At 47.4% G+C, this 24,993-nt stretch overlaps 1 protein-coding gene and 1 long non-coding RNA gene across 18 annotated transcripts in view; one reads left to right on the top strand and one right to left on the bottom strand.

The window, feature by feature from the left end:
* Window positions 1–47: 47 nt before the first annotated feature.
* Window positions 48–24,993, bottom strand: part of LOC144139566 (uncharacterized) — a 126,405-nt gene continuing 101,459 nt past the window's right edge. For 3 of the 17 annotated variants that reach the window (XM_077671878.1, XM_077671881.1, XM_077671867.1), the window contains one exon: window positions 52–544. In XM_077671878.1, coding sequence (XP_077528004.1) covers window positions 495–544 — 50 coding nt within the window. In that variant the 3' untranslated portion in view covers window positions 52–494. Of the gene's footprint in view, window positions 545–24,993 lie in introns of all 17 variants that reach the window. The other 14 variants (XM_077671875.1, XM_077671869.1, XM_077671865.1 and 11 more) reach the window with 9 other exon arrangements.
* Window positions 7,385–12,898, top strand: LOC144138907 (uncharacterized). Its single transcript, XR_013316000.1, has 4 exons — window positions 7,385–7,527; window positions 10,291–10,410; window positions 12,561–12,637; window positions 12,726–12,898. It is a non-coding gene; the product is annotated as an uncharacterized LOC144138907 (long non-coding RNA).

Here is a 24,993-nt window from a genome sequence, read left to right as displayed (position 1 = left end):
AAAAAAGGTTTTGGTGAGGTTCGCATCGTCGTCATAATTGTTTCTTTCTGATAATACAACGCAATGGTGGGCAATGTTTACGTTCTCTAGGTAACAAGAAAACAGTGTTCCCCGAATAGACTGAACGCAACGTGCTGCAAACAAATTATTACACTTTCTTTTGGTTTACCAGGGCCACATTAGGAGAAAAAAAAGAGAATTGCTGGCGTTTCTACCAATGCATGGTCCACTCAAACATTTATTAAGGGAAATAGTTTAGCAATTCCGCCGAAAAAGAATTAAGCGTTGGAAAGGCTTTCGTGAGAAGTGTGAAAAGTGACTTACTCTCAATGACGACAATGGTTCGTCTTAACAGGACTTACAAAGTCGTCATTGAAGACCTTCTAGCTGTCCGAAAACGACATACTTAAAACGTTACCTAGCTGTCTACAAACGATATTCCGAAAACTGTGAAAAAGAGTCAGTAACCGTAAAATCTTTATTGAAAAATACTTTTACATACATTCCTCCTCGCTGGTACGTGTTGTAGCTGGTGAATCTGTGGCTGAAAAAGTTTTTTGAGGTTCGCAATTTTGTCATCAATTCTTTCTTTCTTATATAAAAACGCAATGGTGGACAATGTTTAGGTCAGCTTGGTAACAAGAAAACAATGTTCACAGCAAAAATTTAACCCAACGTGCTGCAAAATATTACCCATTCTTTTGCTTTACGAGCGCCAACTTTAGAAAAATAATAGAATTGGTGGCACTTTAGCAATGAACGTTCCACTAAACTATTTATTGAGGGGAATCGTTTAGCTATTTCGCCGTAAAAAAAACTATCCGTTGCAAAGGCTTACGCGAGAAGTGATTTACTCTAAATAGTGACCTTGGTTCGTCTTAACAGGACTTAGAAAGCCGTCATAGAAGACGTCGTAGCTGTGTCAAAATGACATTCGCAAAACGTTGCTTAGCTGTGTAAAAACGGTAAAAAAAACAAAAAAACTGTAAAAAACAATCAGTAATCGTGAATTTGTTTTATCGTACTTACAATGTACGATAGCTGGCTGCACTGTCGCAAGCCGCCGCTAATTCAGTACGCGTAAGCTTTGGCCTTCGAAATATACGGTAGCTTTTAGCGTGCGTGAATCTGTGGGTAGTATCCCAATTTGGCTAGACCTCAAACCTTGGCTCTCAATCAAAGGGAAGGGTGGGCACACAAAAGGTGAAAACCTTTGTTTAAAAGTCTACGCCGTACTTTAGGATTCCGGAGCAGTTTGTTTTAAATTGCTAGGGAATGCATGACGATGGGAACTGCCAAATGCGTGTAAGTAATAGTCTAGATTGCAAAGCCTATAAGCTGAACGCATTCAATCAGTAGGCAGAACATATCAAAAAGGGAGGTTAGGCCCAAGTGGCAGATGCTATGGACCCAGAGGTTAATCCACTAAGTGTGAGATAGGAGGTGGCAGGAGTGAATGCATACATAAATATGTACAGGCCGAAGAAGCTGTACCCTGGCATAATATTTCACAACAAAACTCCTCTTTGACGTTTTCAGAATAAAAGCTTCAGTGATCCAATATTATATGTTTACAATCTATGGATATTTCCCATTTCCCAGAATTTAAAATTTAACGCCGCAAAATGAGAACATAAAATGGCGAAACAAAAAATGTTTTCAAACAAGTGCCATCCAACAGAGGGAATTGCGTATTTAGTGACAATTTCCAAACAATTTTTTATTATGTCTTTTGTTGACAGCCCGAACCCAGGGAAGCACAGTGAAACGTTAGCTAAGAAAAGATAAACAATGCAGCACCGAACAAGGCACATCGTGGACCACTAGAAACGGAAGAACGGTATAGTTCTGTGTGTATTCACTTCACAACAGATATACTCAGATGGTTACACATCATGCACAGAGGCTACACCCGTCCCGCAATACACAGGATGTTTGCTGGAGCCACCAACACAAAGCGAAGGGCGGAAAAACGCAACCATTTGGGCCAAAATTGTCATGGTGGGAAATATTATATACCCTAGCATATACAGCCATGTTTTAGTTAGTATATTCCAAAGTTAGTGCGAAACATTCTTTTTGATACTTTTTAGGTAGTGCGTACCGGTATAAGCACATTCGTCTTATGACGCTTTCGTTGTAGGAAACTGGGAACAGTACACTAGAGTTGTACTGTTCAAACTGGTCAAATACTTTGGTCTTGCTGACCAAAGCCTTTGACCAGTTGGAACCGTACAAATCTCGTTTTTTGCTTTTGTATGTCTACATTGATTTATCAAATCAATAATTGTGTTTACCATTGTTTAAGCAAACTTATACATGCAGGGTTTTGTGAATTTTTGCAGTTGTAGAAAAAAAAACTTCTCAAGCCTTCCCGTCACATTTAAAAACGAGGCATTTTTAGAACGAGGCATTGTCACATTAACGTCCTACTGTATGCGCGGTCAGCATGCGGTAACCACCAAAGTCTACCACCCTTCCAATCAAATTAAGACGTTAAACTTATCTGTTCAATAGAAAATCATCTACACTATATAAGTAATAACAGGTACCATTTTCTGTGTCATAGTAGGACTCAGACGCCGAGCGTATACGTTGTATTTTTTCAACATGAATATTGATAAGGTTAGTTATCAATAAAACCCGGTGCCAAGAGCAGTAGCTTCAAAAGAAAATTGAGGACCTGCATGTGTCTTTTTTCGGAAAGGCTAGCCTAGATAATCAAAATAAATACAATTTTCTCACTTCTTTTACCATAATGTTTTGGCACCTGCAGGTTTCAAGCTGTGAAAGACTCGCTATTTTCCCACCTTGACTGCGAGTAATGGGTCAAGAATTTAACAGTGGCGTTAAAAGGCTCGCAATGCCCGGTGATGATGACAGCCATGACCGGAGAATACGATGCCCCTCACGCCAGACGAACGTAGCACGCTGTACAGACAGATGCCGCCACCACAAGCGCGAACTCAGGACACGGTGCAGGTACACCTGCCTGTATGAACACTAATAAACTACAAGACATCCGTGGGTGAGGCTCAAGTGCGTATATACCGCAGCGAATGGCGTTGTGAGTGACCGCTGCTTCGGTGCGAGGGAGCCTCCGGCATTAAGAAGTCGCCGAAAACCAGCACCGTAGTACAAAAAAACTTTGCTCTGCGCCGCACTCCTTTGTCGGTACGCCCCTTAGTGCGTGGCCTTGCACATCGTACCCGTATCGCGTCCCCAGGATGGCGACCAACCCGACTCGACGGCTGTCCTGTGCGCACATTCCGTTCGTGCGCCGGGACAGACGGCGCACCACCACACCACATATACGCACCGATGAATACTCACCTCCGTTTTCAGTTCGAGTACGTAAGCGCTTAGAACAGGGAAGCGCGTGGCCGTGCTCTGAAAACCGGCACCACCGGGGATGCGGGAATCTCGCGGCAGATGTGAACTTAGCAAAATTAGGGCGAGAGGTTACGGTAGGTGGCAATTCTAGCGCACGTGCGGCGAGAATCCCGCATCACCGGTAGTGACGCTCCGCGGAGCGCAGCCACGCGCTACCGTGGTGCATCTAATGGTGGCCGCGCCTGCACCTCCCGCTCCGCGTGGCGTTCCGAGTGACCCCTTATGATCCGGCAGGCGGCCGCCAGCGTGCTGAAGTCAGCTTGATGGTTACAGCAGATTTCTGAGGCGTGGACCAGACTGTATGCTTTGCTGCTCGTTTTTACAGTCCTCCTTAGATTTCCTACCACGGCGAAAGCCGTATGTGTCAACCTCGCCGAAAAGCCTCCGATGTTTTACTAGTAGTACTGGTTGCCATGTCAAGAAACTGAAACTGACCACCATGGAATAAGCAAAATGTGTTCTTTCATGCAATTTAACCCTGGTCTCCAGAGTAGCAGCCATTACATCTCCGCCCATTGCAAGTGAGTGCCCAAAAGATATTTTCAGAGTTGGTCCTTTTTACAGTGCCCATACCCACTTTCGTGTTTAGCCAGGAATCTGGAGCTCAGAGTGGCTCTGTTCGGATTTCGCAACATTTCAATATAATAATTTGACAACTTAGAAGTTGTAAAATAGTTCAGGACATAAACTAAAAGCAAGTCGGCACAACAGGTCACATTCTGACAGAACCATAATTCCCGCGACGCTCTATTATTTGCAGATGGTGACATACCTCTATCGACGTAAGGAAGACAATAAGATAAAAAAATTGAGCGTAGATTGCACTAGTGCTGCAAGGCTCTAGACTCGGCGGAGCTGATCGGCACCTGGCTGGCCCAGGTCTTTCGCCGTTTTCCAAAAATTGGGGAGGTTATTTTAGGTCTTGCCAGCTTTTTCCCGCCAAACCACCGGCCTTGCCCTGGAGACTTGCGTACTCTGGGTCCTTGTCTCGGCATCGCCGCTTGGCCGCCGCCCCTTTTTGCACAATCTACTGAGTCGGCTAGACGTCGGCGATCGTATTCTCTCTTAACAATTCGACGCGCTTTCCCGTAAGCGGCTTCCTCATCGGGGGTGCGGATCTTCTCCGGCCTTTCAATCGCTACGCATCCCCATAGCTAGGAGCCTTTATGCCATATTTTGCGCAGATACGTCAAGGCTTGACGGTTGCCATTAAGGCTCGGCGGAGGCATGCCTAGCCTTGCGGAGTTAGTGCGAGGCTATTCACAGCTGCTCCAGGTGTTGCTAGGCAAGCGGATGTAAAATAGGCGCTCTGCGCGGTTTTTTGGTGTGCTGGAGGAAAAAAGCTTGGCTTAAACAGCTCTGCTCTGTGTACTAGCAACTCGGAGTGGCAGAAGGGAAGCAGGGCAAAGCGATGCTCGGCAAATCACAAAAAAACAAAGGCGAAGTAAAAGTCACAATTACATTGTAGCCGTAAACAAGTTATTACTTGTCGTTAGACTTTTGTCTTCAAATGACGTAAGCACTATTATATGTCGCCATACGCTTTTAACAGGAGCAGCATTTTATTGCTATGCCAAGGGTGAACCGCCTGCGTGTAAGGCAGCAATGAACCCTCCGGAAAAATAGGGCGTGGATATGTAAAATGTAACTGAGTGTGAGCAACGCCAAATTCCAAATGCAACGATAAGGTCAGGGCCTTTGGCAGCTAATCGTATCCATCGTAATAATGTGACGTGGTTGGTGAACAAGTAACGAGAACACTGTCACAGCGGATCGTGCGTTCCTAGAAGAATCCTCGCCGTAACGAGCCGCAGTAATGGCACCCTCGCTGCCCCGTCGCTGACACGCCAGGCGAGAAGGCATGCGCACCCCTGGCGCCGCATGAAACCATCGCCATTGGGCAGTTTGGTTGGCCTGGGGGCAGGAGAGGTCCAGCACGCGACGATACTGTGGCTACAAACTAATCATCTTCTCTAAATATGATATAAAAATTCCCGTAGTTTGGCAAAATTGCACCGTGGATACAGACTTGCAGCTAAACCAGTTTGGCACTTTCGAAGGGCAAATGATGGTTTTTGTTTGTTACGATCACGTCATGGTTTCCAACGTTACCAACTCGGCTTCACTTAGTTGCCGCCACGTTTTTCTTCCTGTCGTGCACATGCCATTTGTATACAGCGCGTTGGATAAATTCGGCATTTCAGGATACTTGTACACAGCACATTTCCCCACTAATAAATGCACAAGGAAGCACAGCTTGAATATATCTCTACAAGAAATGATTTTTGGGCATGTTTCAGTTTTTGTGCACGTGAGATAGAGCTACCCCTGTTGAAAATTCCATCAACCAACCATCAAGATTCATTGCTGGAAAGGTTGATTGCGTTTGATGGTCGCCTTGGAAAGCTTGATGTACGTAAGAAACTGTAATGGAAGCTGCTGGAAGGAGACGCTGGAAGGTGCTGGCAGGCATGGTGGCATGCCTGCCAGCACCTTCCATCGTCTTCCATCACCTTCCTCCATGCTTGCGGTGCAATGGCGGCAGATGTTTGCGTGACGGCAAGCTTGACTGCTGAATTGACGATGGAAAGGCATTTTCTGAATGAATGACGGCAGAAAGCCAAAACTTATACGAGAGCGAAGCGCTTGTAATAAGAGAAACATAGCTTTGGCATTGACCGTTGCGAGAAAATTACAAAAGCTGCCTTTTTGAAAAGGTGTTGACGAAAACTTGGCACGCACGCTGCGCGATGACGGCAGATGTTCGCGTGACGGCAAGCTTGACTGCTGTACTGATGATGGAAAGGCATTTTCCGAACGAATGCTGGCAGCAAGCCAAAATTCATTCGATAGCGAAGGACTGATATAATAACAGAAACATAGCGGTGGCATTGGGAATTTCGAGAAGAAAAACAATAACTGCATTTTTGATAAGGTGCTGCTGAAAACTTGGCATATTAGAGAAAAGCTACTTTGATTAGCGCTTCTTGTTTTTAAGCCAGAACTTGGAGGGCTGGTATGAAACTGTATGCCCTTTATTCGCCGTTTTTGGTGTAAGGATGGCAGTGCGGACACTTACGTTGAAAACATGGGCAGCTTTTTTTCGCTGCGACAGGGTCAAACCGTCAAACCGTACGTGTTCATTTTCGCTGCGCTGAGCCCGCGGACAGAACCGTCCGTGGCATGGCTTAAATTGTACGCGGCAGACTACGGGTCTAGCGCTTCGCCGATCCTCCTTAGTTGTAATCAGCTGCCTTGAGACAGATCTAAGCACGGTATTATTACACAACATTATTTTAATTCCGGGCGCGCATGCCATTTCCCTCTATGCCATTTCACTCATAGCTACGTTGGCTTTCGTCGGGGAGAACGGGGATGTGCGATATCTCTTTTAGGTTGAGATAGCTGGCTACACTTCTCAAGGTCAGCCTCGTTTCGGAGACTGGTGCGTGCCCAAGAAGCGGTATGACTGCCGGAATGGGTTATATACGAGAAGCAGTAAACATAACTCACAATATTTATGCAGTCATGGGCGATTTAGATTGACAAACCAACTAAATGGCACTTGTTCGGGCTTGATTTCCGATTGTAGCGGTGGTGCAGTGGTAACGCGCTCGTTTTTTGTTGCAAAGTTGGTGGTTCGATCCTCCGGTGGTATGTTTCTTTTTTTTTTTTGCTGACAGCACGATATGATTTTTTTTTTAAACGAAAAATGTGCCTGTTCTTGGTAGTTTTTAACCAAAAGTGATTTCTCCCAAAGTGATGTCGGAGGTTTATTCCACAACTCAATCGCTCATATACAGGATAGCCCAACAAAATCAACTTTTTGCTGGGTATGGCAACCTTATCTTTCTATTTACATTGCTTTATGTGTCTATGTTCAAGCCAGAATTTGTTTCGACGCCTTTTGTTCACTTCGCGCCGTGTATGAACTAGGCACAACCGAAACCGAAACCCGGCCTCAGTACTCCACTCTCCATCCAGCAACATCGCCACGCCATCACGCCGCCGCATTCCTTTCTTCCTGGCCGCCGAGACGGTGGAGTTGTACGCGCTTGTCGAGTGGCTTTGTTGTGGTTGTTTTGAAGACAGCGGATTATTGTTTCGACGAAGATATGTCGCCTGTGATTTAAGGTAAGTGGCTAGTCAACTTTTTGCACTTTACTTGTGTATTTAACAGGGCAGGGCTCTTCCGTTCCGTGTTAGACGTTTGCGTCGTCGGTTAGCCCTAATGTTTTTTGACAGCGACTGATTTTGAGGGTTACGTAGATCTGCCTTTCGACCGCGGATATTGCGTGAGGGACTAGAAACAGTAGGGCTGTTCGATTTACAGTCCCGGACTCACCGCCGATTTCCTGAAAGCAGTCAGGCATTCGATTTTCTTGTGTATCCTTATGGCTTCGGGGAATCATCGGACTCCGGCGGAATATCCGCGGTGAATTCGAGTCTGTAAATCGAAGAGCCCTATTGTTTGTGCCGTTTGTAGGCTTTTTGTTGAGCGAAGTAGGACCATACTGCTACGTTGGCTAAACGGTTTGGTGCTCGCAACAACCGATCGCCAATACGCGCGGTCGACCGCTCCAGGTTGAGTCCGCAAGTTTTTTTTTTTTTTTTTGGTGGGTAGTTCTTTTTAAGGAATTGCAAATTGTTCTTCGCATCATTTTTCGTACCTGGACTGGAGTGGTACGCTTTAGGTAACTTTTAGCCGAGGCACATAGCAGTCTACACTACACTGCAGGGATTGTCATTTTTCAAAGCGGTCACTCAGAAAAGTGCACTGGTACAAACAAGGCTCTCTGCGTTCAGATTGAGGGTACGATGGCTGAAATTGGCGTCACACTCGCAAGCCCCGCATGTGCAGTGAATGTTTGAGTGTTCCAATCGTTCGATAATCGCATATATGTTTGTGCATGTGCATCAGTAGCACCAAAAACGTTCATTCAACCCGAATTTGCTACCACGTCGAAACTACATGCGTATCGTGCGTCTGGTGCAGAGGTATAAGCAATGCTGGCCGCACGTGGGGAGCGTTTAAGCACTGCAACATTCACTACCGTCTCCGAATAATTCGCGGCCACGCGTGTTGCTCAGTTAAATTTTGTATTGGGCTCTCATTCTGTGGATGAGTGCACCCCGCACAAGAGCAAATGCTTCAAAAAAAAAAAAAGTGGGTCTCCTCTGGACTGGTTAAGGCCGAAGGTCTCTTTCTAGTAGCTTGTGTACATAATTGCACAGCAAATAATACACTCTGTTAAAAACACGACTTGATGTAAATAAATATAGTTCTAGAAAATATGCCGCTAGAGAATAGATGGGAGAACAGCCTTTTCTAGATGGTTAGATCACACTGAAAGTTTTTTCTTAATTTTTCAGAAAAGGATAACCTCTTTCTCATCGCAATAATTTTTTAAGCACTGGCTATTGTCATTATTGGCAGTAATGCATTATTGTCATGTTTCAAGTTTTGCGGCCTATACCAATGTGTATCATTTTTGAAAATCGTTTCAATGGGTTTGATGTCAATGTGAGCACAACCTTAAATCTGGTTCCCTATGCTTCCCTAAGACATCGCGGCCATTATTAAGGACTAATTAGATTCATGTTTTGAAGGAAAAAAATTGTTGCCATGACATTGACGGTACCAGCTGAAAACATGCACCGACGCATCATGTGGGCTTCAAGCACTGCATGGGAAGAAGAATTGAACCTGGTTTAAGCTGCAATCACCTAGAAGAGACTTTAGAAACAAAAAAAATTGCTTCACTTGTATTGTTGTTCAGCAGTTCATCACAGCCTTTCCAGCCTCCTTTGGCAGAATTGTTAGGCTGTGTATAGCGTTCCATCTAGACGGAACGGCAACTGTCACTAAAGTTCCGTCCGGAGGAGACACAACTCGCGTTGAGAGCAGTCTTTCTTGATTTTTACCCATCCAGCAAAACAGCTACCGCTCACTGACTAGCCAGAATCACTGATAATTATTAATCATTATTAATAATTACAGATGATCGGACTAACTCTAGCTCAATCTGGACAGATCTCCAAGTCGCCACCCGACGCCCGCTTCACAATATTTCAGCGATTGCAGTCGGTCTTGATTTTTACCTAACCGGCCAAACCGCTTCCGCTCACTGACTAGCCAGAGTCACTGTTAATTATTAATCACTGGTAATAATTAGAGGAGATTGGGTGTAACTGGCGATGGCTACGTCGGCCTTGGCTCCAGTGAGCGGGAGCGGCTCGGCCGCTTGAGTAAAAAACCAAGACCTACTGCTCTCATCGCGTGAATTGTAAAGCGGGCGGGAAGTTTTGCTGTTACAAAACGCTAACCACGGCCACACACACACACAAAAAAAAATGGTGCGAGAATCCAACCAGGGCCTACAACGTTCGTAGTCAGCCGCGGAACCACTACACCAAATCCCAGAATGAGAAATGGCGGCTAATTGGCTGGTTTTGATTTGGCGTTCAGTCTGGACGGAACTTTAGCAGTTTTTAGCATTCCGGCTGGACGGAACGCTAGGCACTCCCTAATTGTTGGCAACGTTATCATCATTTAGGTCTGCGCTTTGTCACAGAATCGTGGAAGCAATTTGCCTTATAGCAATGAGAGAGCTCATCTCGGCACCTTTTTACGCATACATGAACTGGTCATAATGAACGGCATCTACTTCCAAAGAGAGAATTGAGTTAGAAGCTTGATCGTTGACATTGTCACTATGCTGTGATAGTCACTTCGGCCATCCTTACATCCAGGTAATGTGGTATTTTAACGTTCTCATATTTTCGCTTGGAGTGTGAAGAACACCTTGCTCGACACCTTAATATCGCATTTAGAACTTTGAAGGATTAAGGCTAACGCAACTTGCTTGTTGTTTGCCACTCACTTCTATTTTGCAGGCTACTGACTGTTACACCTTGCAGTGGAGATCAGCCGGCATGCCCTACTTGGTGGATGGACCTATCTGGATGGACCTCTCATCAGATGTCACTGGCTGTTTTTCGGGTTGGTTACAATAGGTGAGCACCTAGTTCTATACAATTGTAGTGCAATGCTATGACGTGCACTGTGAAATTCAGTTACCAGAACTTGCCTAATTTGACCGAGAGTGCAGTGCTTTGGTCTTCCAATAGCACTGTATATATATGCTGGTCGGCATCTTCATTTCAGCAATTCATTGCTCTCCGAGTTTGGAATCAGTGAATTTCGATGTATTGTATTTAACGTCTTTATGTATTGTTTAACATGAACCTTTGCTGCCATTGTACATTGGACTGCTGAAACACAAGCACGAAGGTGGGAGTTCTTAGTAAAAAAGAGAACTAGGATGCACATGATGCAACATTTAGAAGTGACACAGCTGCTTGATATCCCCCTTTTCGTGCAGCCCACCGAATGCTCCTCTCCGCCTGTGAGAACGATAGCTCTCTTTTCCTCCGCCGCGTCGCCTGTGGTGCACGCTATCGGTGATGCGGTGGCGTCAATTCGGAAAGTGGCCACACAATCAGCCATCCGCGCTACAGTTCTTGGTTGGGCTGTTGTGTTATTGCGCTTCATGCTTCACTTGAGACACCTTGCTGAACAGGCTGCAATCACATATTTACGTGGAGTAGATGCATGGTCCTTAACATGGGATTGCACTATTCAGCTTGTTTTACTGGAATTTTCGATTCTGTAGCGTATTCGTGACCTTTGGGCTTTTTCTGAAGGAACTTGGGGCTGCTGATGACGACAGGCGAAAATATCAAGGTGGCGTGGGACAGCTTAATTTTTTCCAGGTTCGGCTCAATGTGTGATCAGCTTAGGAGCCAAACTGGGTTCACAAGTGACAACTTTTATTGGATCTTAAAGAGGGCCTTGAGAACAAAACAGTCCCTAACTTTCTGCATTCCATCAAACATCCCCCTCTCTCTCTCTAGAAAATTTGTTCTAAGGTTCTTAATGAGGTGGTTTGGTCAAATAAAAGGAACGATGGGTCATTTTGCCGCGCTGGATGTAGCAAAACATGCTGATGTTGTAGTGTGTTGTCAACCGACATGCCTAGGAACATGGCGCTGTTTGTCTGGTGGCTGTCTGTGCCAATACGGATAATGAAGAACCCTACCTCTTACACAGTTGAGCACACTAAAATTCAGGTTACGGAGCCGGTCATGCTTCCTGTTCCCGGTAAAAAGATACCCTAAGGGGATAACGTCAGCCGTGGAAAGCCCCCGCAGGACAAACCAAAGGAGCCTGCAGGCTAATTCAGTGGCACCACCGGTTCAAGGTTCACAGCTTATATCAAGGCCGAAAATATGTCGACTTGGCAGCCATAAATTACTTTTTCCTGTATTGACATTTCGTCAGTAATCAGGCTGCAGTATGGTTCTTTTAGTGACCGCAAGCTTTGTCCCTCCACTTGAAGCCGTTCCTTTATTAGGTTTATTACTCGAGTCTCTTGCAGAAGGTCCGACAAGATTTTTAGTGTACTTTGACACGGCAGCTTCAGCAGTTTTTTGCCCCTCACATGCTCGTATCCTTTACAAGAAGTCGCCTTCCACAACACTTTGCCGCAACGTGGGTTCCTGTCTAGTTAGCGCGCCTTATCACTATTGATAATCTGTTCCATGGCAAATTTGGCACACCCGTTCTCCTTCTTGTGCGGCTTCCGAAAGGGTCTTTAGTGCTTGCACAGCTCGGTTGTCCTCATAGTATTGAACTTTCTCTAAATTCATCACAAGTATGCTGAAGTTTTTGCAAGCGTTTGTTTAGTCTGCACTTTCATCTCAAGACTGTGTGCGTTTCTTTTCGTCGCTTCAATGCATCCAACCAGGTTAATGTCATTTGGCCTTCTTCACTTTTCAATTTAACGTGTTCCTAACCTTCAACACACTCGCCTGAAGCTACATTTTTTTGCGCCTGGTATTCGCTGGCTGCGCTTTGAGCATAGAATTCTTCTAGACGAGGGTGTTTTGCTTCTTTCCCACCTGCTGCTAACGCATGTTCTCTTGAAATTCTCGGTTGCATGCATGCACGCTTGCATCTTACTAAAATCCTTTCCCGGGAAAGGCATTGCCACCATGCGATGCCTTTTAGAGCAGTGCCGGTCAAGAGCACCCTTCCATGACCTGAAGGGAGTTCTAGCAGGATGGTTTCCACTTAATTTGTTGAAAATGTTCTTTTTCTGCAGGCTTTCTATTTTTATGGCAAAGAGGAAGGGCAGAAGCAAGGGACCACATCGGAGTGACCATCTCGATGTTTAAGGAGGTATGTGAAATGTGAATATACATTTGTTTTGAGTTGATCTGGATTGTATAAGCTTTAGTGTGTAACTCAGTTTTTTTTTTCTTTTCAGCTGCCCACCTGTTCGAAGATAGTCACCGTATTTGATATTTAATGATAATATATTCAACGTTAAAACCAAGTTTGTTTTGTGTAATATTTTTAAGCACCCCAGCACACACATCTAAGCTCTCATAAAATGGTTAAGTTTTCAGATCATTGTAGCAGGATAGCAGAAAAATGATCACGACATGACTGGACAGAGCAAAACGCATATGCAAGCTTACTTATTTGCTGCAAATCTTATTTTATAAATTTATTCGCAAACAATGAAACCAGTTTTTAATTAGCATTGCATAGCATCTTTCCTTTTCATGTCGTCATCATTTTTTGCAATTTCGCCTATCTGCCGTCATACTGTCACCCGAGCTGCCAGCATCGACGCTACCATTGCCATCAGCTACCGACGCATGCCGTCATCCATCACCCTGCCAGCATGCAGTCATCTGCCATCATCCATCACCCTGCCAGCATGCAGTCATCTGCCATCATGCCATCATTAATTCCATTACCATAATCCACCATGTTGATTTTTGATGGATTCCATCAACTCCACATTTTCAATAGGGACAAGTTTGCAGCCCATGAGTGCGTAGCTATATGAGTATTACCGGGTATCGTTTTTAACCTACATTACTTCTCAGCCAATGTAGGCTCAAGACGGCTTGAGTAGCGAACGTTGCAGGGTATTTGCCCATGCAATTTTGAACCTGGGATTTTAAGACATCTTACGTGTTCTGATCAGATGTGAATTTTAAGTAAAAATAAGTTCTTCTTTGGCTGCGTCCCCTCCATGGCGAAATTCTGCGTCCTGCTAACAGTGTAGTCGGTAGACGTTCTGAGCAGAAATGTGTTTATATGAGTTCTGATATTGATTCCATTCCAAGCAGAACTTAGTTCATATGGCGGGTGAACCTATGTTGACTACTGTTTTCCTTTAAACTATCCATGATGGTATTAACTGCTGTATCTATCAGCCGCACCTTCACAACTGCACATCCGATCGCTGGAGCAGTGATACTGCATTTGTGTGGGCTAAGGTCAGCTGGTGAGCGAAGAGTCTCAGTCTGAGTGAGCGGTGGTGTAACAATAAATTTGTGGGTCGTCGGGAAGAAGCAGGATTTGTTCGGCCATGTAATTGCCATCCCTTTCACGGCGTGCTTACCAACGCCTCAACAGCCGCGGATTGCTATACGGTTGAAAAACCATCTTTACTGTGCCCCAGTTTTGTTTCTAGCAATAAAAGTTTGCAAACGTCAATTCAACCGATGACTAACCTGCGCACGGAGATATCCGGCAAAACAAATGTCCGAATGGACATCTCTGCAATGGGGTACTTTGGAGATTCGCTATTGTACTAATATTACGTATCATGAAAAGGCAATACATTGGAGGAATGCAATGTGGAAAAAACGGTTACCAAGGGTGTAAATATACTGCCAGCGTCCCAATAAACCCTAGCTCGTGTAAAGCCGTGTATATAGAATAAGTTTACTTCTATGTACGGTTCCTTGCTGTTTTATGCATAGGTAATATATACACAAAAATATGGGCAGGTTTTCAGAATGCAACATATTACAGTGCTCATTAAATTCCATTTGCGTTCACCTGCCAAGGAAGTATGAAAACGCAATGACTATTCTTCAGCGCTGATGCAATATAATTAGCGCCTTCGTTTCGCAAATTCACCTCTTTTTATACATCCTGAAACGTATCGACGCTAGCCGAAAGTTCATATTCCTAGAGAAAAAAGTTCATATTCCTAGAGAAAAGAAAGCCGGGGGGAAAATCGCCCCGCCGGTAGCGTAGGGGTTATCGCACCAGACCGGTATTCTGGAGGTCGTGCGTTCGGATCCCACCTGGCGGGCATTTTTTCTCCGCTTTCTTTCTTTCTTTCGAAATTCTTCATCTGTTTCAATGACCTACCACACGTTGCTTTCTAAGGTTTTCTTGGCTGCCAACCCTTATTTCTGTGTTCTTTCTACTAGCCATTCATTTCCTATTCTGATTCGCTACATGCATAGCGGGGGCCTCTGTTCTGGTAGTCTTGGTGCCATAGGGAGCTTAAGAGGGTTTAACGCTGGTTGACCACTATCGACATGTCGTAGATACTCGAGTCACGGCGCGGGGATTTAAAAGAAGGTCCCCTTCACCCCGAGAAGTCAGAGTTGCGATGGCTACCACCCCCAAGCATAGGAAAAAATTACATTGACATCAATACCCCAGAAAGCAGGGGGAAGAGGGGCGGAAGGCGAAATCGCCCCGCCGGTTGCGTAGTGTTTATCGCAGCAGACCGGTATTCTGGAGGTCGTGGGTTCGGATCCCACCTGGCGGGCACTTTTTCCCCGCTTTCTTTCTTTCTGTCAAAATTATTTATCTCTTTCAATGACCTACCACAACCTCCCCTTTGTTTTCCGATGTTTTCTTTGGCTGCCAACCCTTATTTCTGAGTTATTTCTACGAGCCCCTCATTTCCTGTTCTGAATCGCTATATGTATATATATATACTTCATCTTTTCATCTAAACTCTTCATCTCTTTCTATCGTCCACCACAACCTCCCCTTTGCTTTCCGAGGTTTTCTTGACTGCCAACCCTTATTTTCTGTCTTATTTCACGCAGCCCTTCATTTCCCATTTTTCTGATACGCTACATGCTTAGCGAGGGCCTCTGTTCTGGCAGTCTTGGTGCCAAAGGGAGCTTAAGAGGGTTCAAAGCTGGTCGACCCCTCTCGACATGTCGTAGACACTCGAGTCACGGCGCGGGGGTTAAAATGACGGTCCCCTTCACCCCGAGTAGTCCGACTGGCGCTGGCTACCACCCCCAAGTACAGGAAACAAAAAAAAAACCTTAACCTAAATACCCAAGAAAGTGCTGCGGAAACAGCTCCGCCGGTTGCGTAGTGGTGAGTGCACCAGACCGGTATTCTGGAGGTCGTGGGTTCGGATCCCACCCGGCGGACATTTTTTCACCACTTTCTTTTCGACCCAAAAAATTCTACATCTCTTCCTATCACCCACCACAACCTCCCCGTTGCTTCCGAGGTTTTCTTGACTGGCAACCCTTATTTTCTGTCTTATTTCACGGAGCCCCTCATTTCCCATTTTTCTGATACGCTACATGCTTAGCGAGGGCATCTCTTCTGGCAGTCTTGGTGCCAAAGGGAGCTTAAAAGGGTTCAAAGCTGGTCGACCACTCTCGACATGTCGTAGACACTCGAGTCACGGCCCGGGGGTTAAAAAGAAGGTCCCCTTCTCCCCGAGTAGTCCGACTGGCGCTGGCTACCACCCCCAAGTGCAGGAAACAAAAAAAAAACCTTAACATAAATACCCGAGAAAGTGCTGGGGAAACAGCCCCGCTGTTAGCGTAGTGGTTATCGCACCAGACCGGTATTCTGGAGGTCGTGGGTTCGGATCCCACCCGGCGGGCATTTTTTCACCACTTTCTTTTCGACCCAAAAAATTCTTCATCTCTTCCCATCACCCACCACAACCTCCCCGTTGCTTTCCGAGGTTTTCTTGACTGGCAACCCTTATTTTCTGTCTTATTTCACGCAGCCCTTCATTCCCATTTTTCTGATACGCTACATGCTTAGCGAGGGCATCTCTTCTGGCAGTCTTGGTGCCAAAGGGAGCTTAAGAGGGTTCAAAGCTGGTCGACCACTCTCGACATGTCGTAGACACTCGAGTCACTGCCCGGGGGTTAAAAAGAAGGTCCCCTTCACCCCGAGTAGTCCGACTGGCGCTGGCTACCACCCCCAAGTGCAGGAAAAAAAATACCTTAACATAAATACCCGAGAAAGTGCTGGGGAAACAGCCCCGCCATTAGCGTAGTGGTTATCGCACCAGACCGGTATTCTGGAGGTCGTGGCTTCGGATCCCACCCGGCGGGCATTTTTTCACCACTTTCTTTTCGACTCAAAAAATTCTTCATCTCTTTGTATCACTCGCCACAACCTCCCCGTTGCTTTCCGAGGTTTTCTTGACTGCCAACCCTTATTTTCTGTCTTATTTCACGGAGCCCCTCATTTCCCATTTTTCTGATACGCTACATGCTTAGCGAGGGCATCTCTTCTGGCAGTCTTGGTGCCAAAGGGAGCTTAAGAGGGTTCAAAGCTGGTCGACCACTCTCGACATGTCGTAGACACTCGAGTCGCGGCCCGGGGGTTAAAAAGAAGGTCCCCTTCACCCCGAGTAGTCCGACTGGCGCTGGCTACCACCCCCAAGTGCAGGAAAAAAAATACCTTAACATAAATACCCGAGAAAGTGCTGGGGAAACAGCCCCGCCGTTAGCGTAGTGGTTATCGCACCAGACCGGTATTCTGGAGGTCGTGGGTTCGGATCCCACCCGGCGGGCATTTTTTCACCACTCTCTTTTCGACTCAAAAAATTCTTCATCTCTTTGTATCACTCGCCACAACCTCCCCTTTGCTTTCCGAGGTTTTCTTGACTGCCAACCCTTATTTTCTGTCTTATTTCACGGAGCCCCTCATTTCCCATTTTTCTGATACGCTACATGCTTAGCGAGGGCATCTCTTCTGGCAGTCTTGGTGCCAAAGGGAGCTTAAGAGGGTTCAAAGCTGGTCGACCACTCTCGACATGTCGTAGACACTCGAGTCGCGGCCCGGGGGTTAAAAAGAAGGTCCCCTTCACCCCGAGTAGTCCGACTGGCGCTGGCTACCACACCCAAGTGCAGGAAAAAAAGATACCTTAACATAAATACCCGAGAAAGTGCTGGGGAAACAGCCCCGCCATTAGCGTAGTGGTTATCGCACCAGGCCGGTATTCTGGAGGTTGTGGGTTCGGATCCCACCCGGCGGGCATTTTTTCACCACTCTCTTTTCGACTCAAAAAATTCTTCATCTCTTTGTATCACTCGCCACAACCTCCCCTTTGCTTTCCGAGGTTTTCTTGACTGCCAACCCTTATTTTCTGTCTTATTTCACGGAGCCCCTCATTTCCCATTTTTCTGATACGCTACATGCTTAGCGAGGGCCTCTGTTCTGGCAGTCTTGGTGCCAAAGGGAGTTTAAGAGGGTTCAAAGCTGGTCGACCACTCTCGACATGTCGTAGACACTCGAGTCACGGCCCGGGGGTTAAAAAGAAGGTCCCCTTCACCCCGAGTAGTCCGACTGGCGCTGGCTACCACCCCGAAGTGCAGGAAAAAAAATACCTTAACATAAATACCCGATAAAGTGCTGGGGAAACAGCCCCGCCGTTTACGTAGTGGTTATCGCACCAGACCGGTATTCTAGAGGTCGTGGGTTCGGATCCCACCCGGCGGGCATTTTTTCACCACTTTCTTTTCGACCCAAAAAATTCTTCATCTCTTCCCATCACCCACCACAACCTCCCCGTTGCTTTCCGAGGTTTTCTTGACTGCCAACCCTTATTTTCTGTCTTATTTCACGCAGCCCTTCATTTCCCATTTTTCTGATACGCTACATGCTTAGCGAGGGCATCTCTTCTGGCAGTCTTGGTGCCAAAGGGAGCTTAAGAGGGTTCAAAGCTGGTCGACCACTCTCGACATGTCGTAGACACTCGAGTCACGGCGCGGGGATTAAAAAGAAGGTCCCCTTCACCCCTAGTAGTCCGACTGGCGCTGGCTACCACCCCCAAGTGCAGGAAACAAAAAAAAATCCTTAACATAAATACCCGAGAAAGTGCTGGGGAAACAGCCCCGCTGTTAGCGTAGTGGTGATTGCACCAGACCGGTATTCTGGAGGTCGTGGGTTCGGATCCCACCCGGCGGACATTTTTTCACCACTTTCTTTTCGACCCAAAAAATTCTTCATCTCTTCCTATCACCCACCACAACCTCCCCTTTGCTTTCCGAGGTTTTCTTGACTGCCAACCCTTATTTTCTGTCTTATTTCACGGAGCCCCTCATTTCCCATTTTTCTGATACGCTACATGCTTAGCGAGGGCCTCTGTTCTTGCAGTCTTGGTGCCAAAGGGAGCTTAAGAGGGTTCAAAGCTGGTCGACCACTCTCGACATGTCGTAGACACTCGAGGCACGGCCCGGGGGTTAAAAAGAAGGTCCCCTTCACCCCGAGTAGTCCGACTGGCGCTGGCTACCACCCCCAAGTGCAGGAAAAAAAATACCTGAACATAAATACCCGAGAAAGTGCTGGGGAAACAGCCCCGCTGTTTGCGTAGTGGTTATCGCACCAGACCGGTATTCTGGAGGTCGTGGGTTCGGATCCCACCCGGCGGGCATTTTTTCACCACTTTCTTTTCGACCCAAAAAATTCTTCATCTCTTCCCATCACCCACCACAACCTCCCCGTTGCTTTCCGAGGTTTTCTTGACTGCCAACCCTTATTTTCTGTCTTATTTCACGGAGCCCCTCATTTCCCATTTTTCTGATACGCTACATGCTTAGCGAGGGCATCTCTTCTGGCAGTCTTGGTGCCAAAGGGAGCTTAAGAGGGTTCAAAGCTGGTCGACCACTCTCGACATGTCGTAGACACTCGAGTCGCGGCCCGGGGGTTAAAAAGAAGGTCCCCTTCACCCCGAGTAGTCCGACTGGCGCTGGCTACCACCCCCAAGTGCAGGAAAAAAATACCTTAACATAAATACCCGAGAAAGTGCTGGGGAAACAGCCCCGCCGTTAGCGTAGTGGTTATCGCACCAGACCGGTATTCTGGAGGTTGTGGGTTCGGATCCCACCCGGCGGGCATTTTTTCACCACTCTCTTTTCGACTAAAAAAATTCTTCATCTCTTTGTATCACTCGCCACAATCTCCCCTTTGCTTTCCGAGGTTTTCTTGACTGCCAACCCTTATTTTCTGTCTTATTTCACGGAGCCCCTGATTTCCCATTTTTCTAATACGCTACATGCTTAGCGAGGGCCTCTGTTCTGGCAGTCTTGGTGCCAAAGGGAGCTTAAGAGGGTTCAAAGCTGGTCGACCACTCTCGACATGTCGTAGACACTCGAGTCACTGCCCGGGGGTTAAAAAGAAGGTCCCCTTCACCCCGAGTAGTCCGACTGGCGCTGGCTACCACCCCCAAGTGCAGGAAAAAAAATACCTTAACATAAATACCCGAGAAAGTGCTGGGGAAACAGCCCCGCCGTTAGCGTAGTGGTTATCGCACCAGACCGGTATTCTGGAGGTCGTGGCTTCGGATCCCACCCGGCGGGCATTTTTTCACCACTTTCTTTTCGACTCAAAAAATTCTTCATCTCTTTGTATCACTCGCCACAACCTCCCCGTTGCTTTCCGAGGTTTTCTTGACTGCCAACCCTTATTTTCTGTCTTATTTCACGGAGCCCCTCATTTCCCATTTTTCTGATACGCTACATGCTTAGCGAGGGCATCTCTTCTGGCAGTCTTGGTGCCAAAGGGAGCTTAAGAGGGTTCAAAGCTGGTCGACCACTCTCGACATGTCGTAGACACTCGAGTCGCGGCCCGGGGGTTAAAAAGAAGGTCCCCTTCACCCCGAGTAGTCCGACTGGCGCTGGCTACCACCCCCAAGTGCAGGAAAAAAATACCTTAACATAAATACCCGAGAAAGTGCTGGGGAAACAGCCCCGCCGTTAGCGTAGTGGTTATCGCACCAGACCGGTATTCTGGAGGTTGTGGGTTCGGATCCCACCCGGCGGGCATTTTTTCACCACTCTCTTTTCGACTCAAAAAATTCTTCATCTCTTTGTATCACTCGCCACAACCTCCCCTATGCTTTCCGAGGTTTTCTTGACTGCCAACCCTTATTTTCTGTCTTATTTCACGGAGCCCCTGATTTCCCATTTTTCTAATACGCTACATGCTTAGCGAGGGCCTCTGTTCTGGCAGTCTTGGTGCCAAAGGGAGCTTAAGAGGGTTCAAAGCTGGTCGACCACTCTCGACATGTCGTAGACACTCGAGTCACTGCCCGGGGGTTAAAAAGAAGGTCCCCTTCACCCCGAGTTGTCCGACTGGCGCTGGCTACCACCCCCAAGTGCAGGAAAAAAAATACCTTAACATAAATACCCGAGAAAGTGCTGGGGAAACAGCCCCGCCGTTAGCGTAGTGGTTATCGCACCAGACCGGTATTCTGGAGGTCGTGGCTTCGGATCCCACCCGGCGGGCATTTTTTCACCACTTTCTTTTCGACTCAAAAAATTCTTCATCTCTTTGTATCACTCGCCACAACCTCCCCGTTGCTTTCCGAGGTTTTCTTGACTGCCAAGCCTTATTTTCTGTCTTATTTCACGGAGCCCCTCATTTCCCATTTTTCTGATACGCTACATGCTTAGCGAGGGCATCTCTTCTGGCAGTCTTGGTGCCAAAGGGAGCTTAAGAGGGTTCAAAGCTGGTCGACCACTCTCGACATGTCGTAGACACTCGAGTCGCGGCCCGGGGGTTAAAAAGAAGGTCCCCTTCACCCCGAGTAGTCCGACTGGCGCTGGCTACCACCCCCAAGTGCAGGAAAAAAAAAACCTTAACATAAATACCCGAGAAAGTGCTGGGGAAACAGCCCCGCCGTTAGCGTAGTGGTTATCGCACCAGACCGGTATTCTGGAGGTCGTGGGTTCGGATCCCACCCGGCGGGCATTTTTTCACCACTCTCTTTTCGACTCAAAAAATTCTTCATCTCTTTGTATCACTCGCCACAACCTCCCCTTTGCTTTCCGAGGTTTTCTTGACTGCCAACCCTTATTTTCTGTCTTATTTCACGGAGCCCCTCATTTCCCATTTTTCTGATACGCTACATGCTTAGCGAGGGCATCTCTTCTGGCAGTCTTGGTGCCAAAGGGAGCTTAAGAGGGTTCAAAGCTGGTCGACCACTCTCGACATGTCGTAGACACTCGAGTCGCGGCCCGGGGGTTAAAAAGAAGGTCCCCTTCACCCCGAGTAGTCCGACTGGCGCTGGCTACCACCACCAAGTGCAGGAAAAAAAATACCTTAACATAAATACCCGAGAAAGTGCTGGGGAAACAGCCCCGCCGTTAGCGTAGTGGTTATCGCACCAGGCCGGTATTCTGGAGGTTGTGGGTTCGGATCCCACCCGGCGGGCATTTTTTCACCACTCTCTTTTCGACTCAAAAAATTCTTCATCTCTTTGTATCACTCGCCACAACCTCCCCTTTGCTTTCCGAGGTTTTCTTGACTGCCAACCCTTATTTTCTGTCTTATTTCACGGAGCCCCTGATTTCCCATTTTTCTAATACGCTACATGCTTAGCGAGGGCCTCTGTTCTGGCAGTCTTGGTGCCAAAGGGAGCTTAAGAGGGTTCAAAGCTGGTCGACCACTCTCGACATGTCGTAGACACTCGAGTCACTGCCCGGGGGTTAAAAAAAAGGTCCCCTTCACCCCGAGTAGTCCGACTGGCGCTGGCTACCACCCCCAAGTGCAGGAAAAAAAATACCTTAACATAAATACCCGAGAAAGTGCTGGGGAAACAGCCCCGCCGTTAGCGTAGTGGTTATCGCACCAGACCGGTATTCTGGAGGTCGTGGGTTCGGATCCCACCCGGCGGGCATTTTTTCACCACTCTCTTTTCGACTCAAAAAATTCTTCATCTCTTTGTATCACTCGCCACAACCTCCCCTTTGCTTTCCGAGGTTTTCTTGACTGCCAACCCTTATTTTCTGTCTTATTTCACGGAGCCCCTCATTTCCCATTTTTCTGATACGCTACATGCTTAGCGAGGGCCTCTGTTCTTGCAGTCTTGGTGCCAAAGGGAGCTTAAGATGGTTCAAAGCTGGTCGACCACTCTCGACATGTCGTAGACACTCGAGGCACGGCCCGGGGGTTAAAAAGAAGGTCCCCTTCACCCCGAGTAGTCCGACTGGCGCTGGCTACCACCCCCAAGTGCAGGAAAAAAAATACCTGAACATAAATACCCGAGAAAGTGCTGGGGAAACAGCCCCGCCGTTTGCGTAGTGGTTATCGCACCAGACCGGTATTCTGGAGGTCGTGGGTTCGGATCCCACCCGGCGGGCATTTTTTCACCACTTTCTTTTCGACCCAAAAAATTCTTCATCTCTTCCCATCACCCACCACAACCTCCCCGTTGCTTTCCGAGGTTTTCTTGACTGCCAACCCTTATTTTCTGTCTTATTTCACGGAGCCCCTCATTTCCCATTTTTCTGATACGATACATGCTTAGCGAGGGCCTCTGTTCTTGCAGTCTTGGTGCCAAAGGGAGCTTAAGAGGGTTCAAAGCTGGTCGACCACTCTCGACATGTCGTAGACACTCGAGGCACGGCCCGGGGGTTAAAAAGAAGGTCCCCTTCACCCCGAGTAGTCCGACTGGCGCTGGCTACCACCCCCAAGTGCAGGAAAAAAAATACCTGAACATAAATACCCGAGAAAGTGCTGGGGAAACAGCCCCGCCGTTTGCGTAGTGGTTATCGCACCAGACCGGTATTCTGGAGGTCGTGGGTTCGGATCCCACCCGGCGGGCATTTTTTCACCACTTTCTTTTCGACCCAAAAAATTCTTCATCTCTTCCCATCACCCACCACAACCTCCCCGTTGCTTTCCGAGGTTTTCTTGACTGCCAACCCTTATTTTCTGTCTTATTTCACGCAGCCCTTCATTTCCCATTTTTCTGATACGCTACATGCTTAGCGAGGGCCTCTGTTCTTGCAGTCTTGGTGCCAAAGGGAGCTTAAGAGGGTTCAAAGCTGGTCGACCACTCTCGAATTGTCGTAGACACTCGAGGCACGGCCCGGGGGTTAAAAAGAAGGTCCCCTTCACCCCGAGTAGTCCGACTGGCGCTGGCTACCACCCCCAAGTGCAGGAAAAAAAATACCTGAACATAAATACCCGAGAAAGTGCTGGGGAAACAGCCCCGCCGTTTGCGTAGTGGTTATCGCACCAGACCGGTATTCTGGAGGTCGTGGGTTCGGATCCCACCCGGCGGGCATTTTTTCACCACTTTCTTTTCGACCCAAAAAATTCTTCATCTCTTCCCATCACCCACCACAACCTCCCCGTTGCTTTCCGAGGTTTTCTTGACTGCCAACCCTTATTTTCTGTCTTATTTCACGGAGCCCCTCATTTCCCATTTTTCTGATACGCTACATGCTTAGCGAGGGCATCTCTTCTGGCAGTCTTGGTGCCAAAGGGAGCTTAAGAGGGTTCAAAGCTGGTCGACCACTCTCGACATGTCGTAGACACTCGAGTCGCGGCCCGGGGGTGAAAAAGAAGGTCCCCTTCACCCCGAGTAGTCCGACTGGCGCTGGCTACCACCCCCAAGTGCAGGAGAAAAAATACCTTAACATAAATACCCGAGAAAGTGCTGGGGAAACAGCCCCGCCGTTAGCGTAGTGGTTATCGCACCAGACCGGTATTCTGGAGGTTGTGGGTTCGGATCCCACCCGGCGGGCATTTTTTCACCACTCTCTTTTCGACTCAAAAAATTCTTCATCTCTTTGTATCACTCGCCACAACCTCCCCTTTGCTTTCCGAGGTTTTCTTTACTGCCAACCCTTATTTTCTGTCTTATTTCACGGAGCCCCTGATTTTCCATTTTTCTAATACGCTACATGCTTAGCGAGGGCCTCTGTTCTGGCAGTCTTGGTGCCAAAGGGAGCTTAAGAGGGTTCAAAGTTGGTCGACCACTCTCGACATGTCGTAGACACTCGAGTCACTGCCCGGGGGTTAAAAAGAAGGTCCCCCTTCACCCCGAGTAGTCCGACTGGCGCTGGCTACCACCCCCAAGTGCAGGAAAAAAAATACCTTAACATAAATACCCGAGAAAGTGCTGGGGAAACAGCCCCGCCGTTAGCGTAGTGGTTATCGCACCAGACCGGTATTCTGGAGGTCGTGGCTTCGGATCCCACCCGGCGGGCATTTTTTCACCACTTTCTTTTCGACTCAAAAAATTCTTCATCTCTTTGTATCACTCGCCACAACCTCCCCGTTGCTTTCCGAGGTTTTCTTGACTGCCAACCCTTATTTTCTGTCTTATTTCACGGAGCCCCTCATTTCCCATTTTTCTGATACGCTACATGCTTAGCGAGGGCATCTCTTCTGGCAGTCTTGGTGCCAAAGGGAGCTTAAGAGGGTTCAAAGCTGGTCGACCACTCTCGACATGTCGTAGACACTCGAGTCGCGGCCCGGGGGTTAAAAAGAAGGTCCCCTTCACCCCGAGTAGTCCGACTGGCGCTGGCTACCACCCCCAAGTGCAGGAAAAAAAAAACCTTAACATAAATACCCGAGAAAGTGCTGGGGAAACAGCCCCGCCGTTAGCGTAGTGGTTATCGCACCAGACCGGTATTCTGGAGGTCGTGGGTTCGGATCCCACCCGGCGGGCATTTTTCACCACTCTCTTTTCGACTCAAAAAATT

The sequence above is a fragment of the Haemaphysalis longicornis genome, unplaced genomic scaffold (assembly GCF_048455015.1).
Source record: "Haemaphysalis longicornis isolate Haplotype H1 unplaced genomic scaffold, Haemaphysalis longicornis Haplotype H1 scaffold_5, whole genome shotgun sequence".
In the NCBI taxonomy this organism is placed as follows: Eukaryota; Metazoa; Arthropoda; class Arachnida; order Ixodida; family Ixodidae; genus Haemaphysalis; species Haemaphysalis longicornis.
This window is presented reverse-complemented; position numbering and strand designations above follow the sequence as displayed.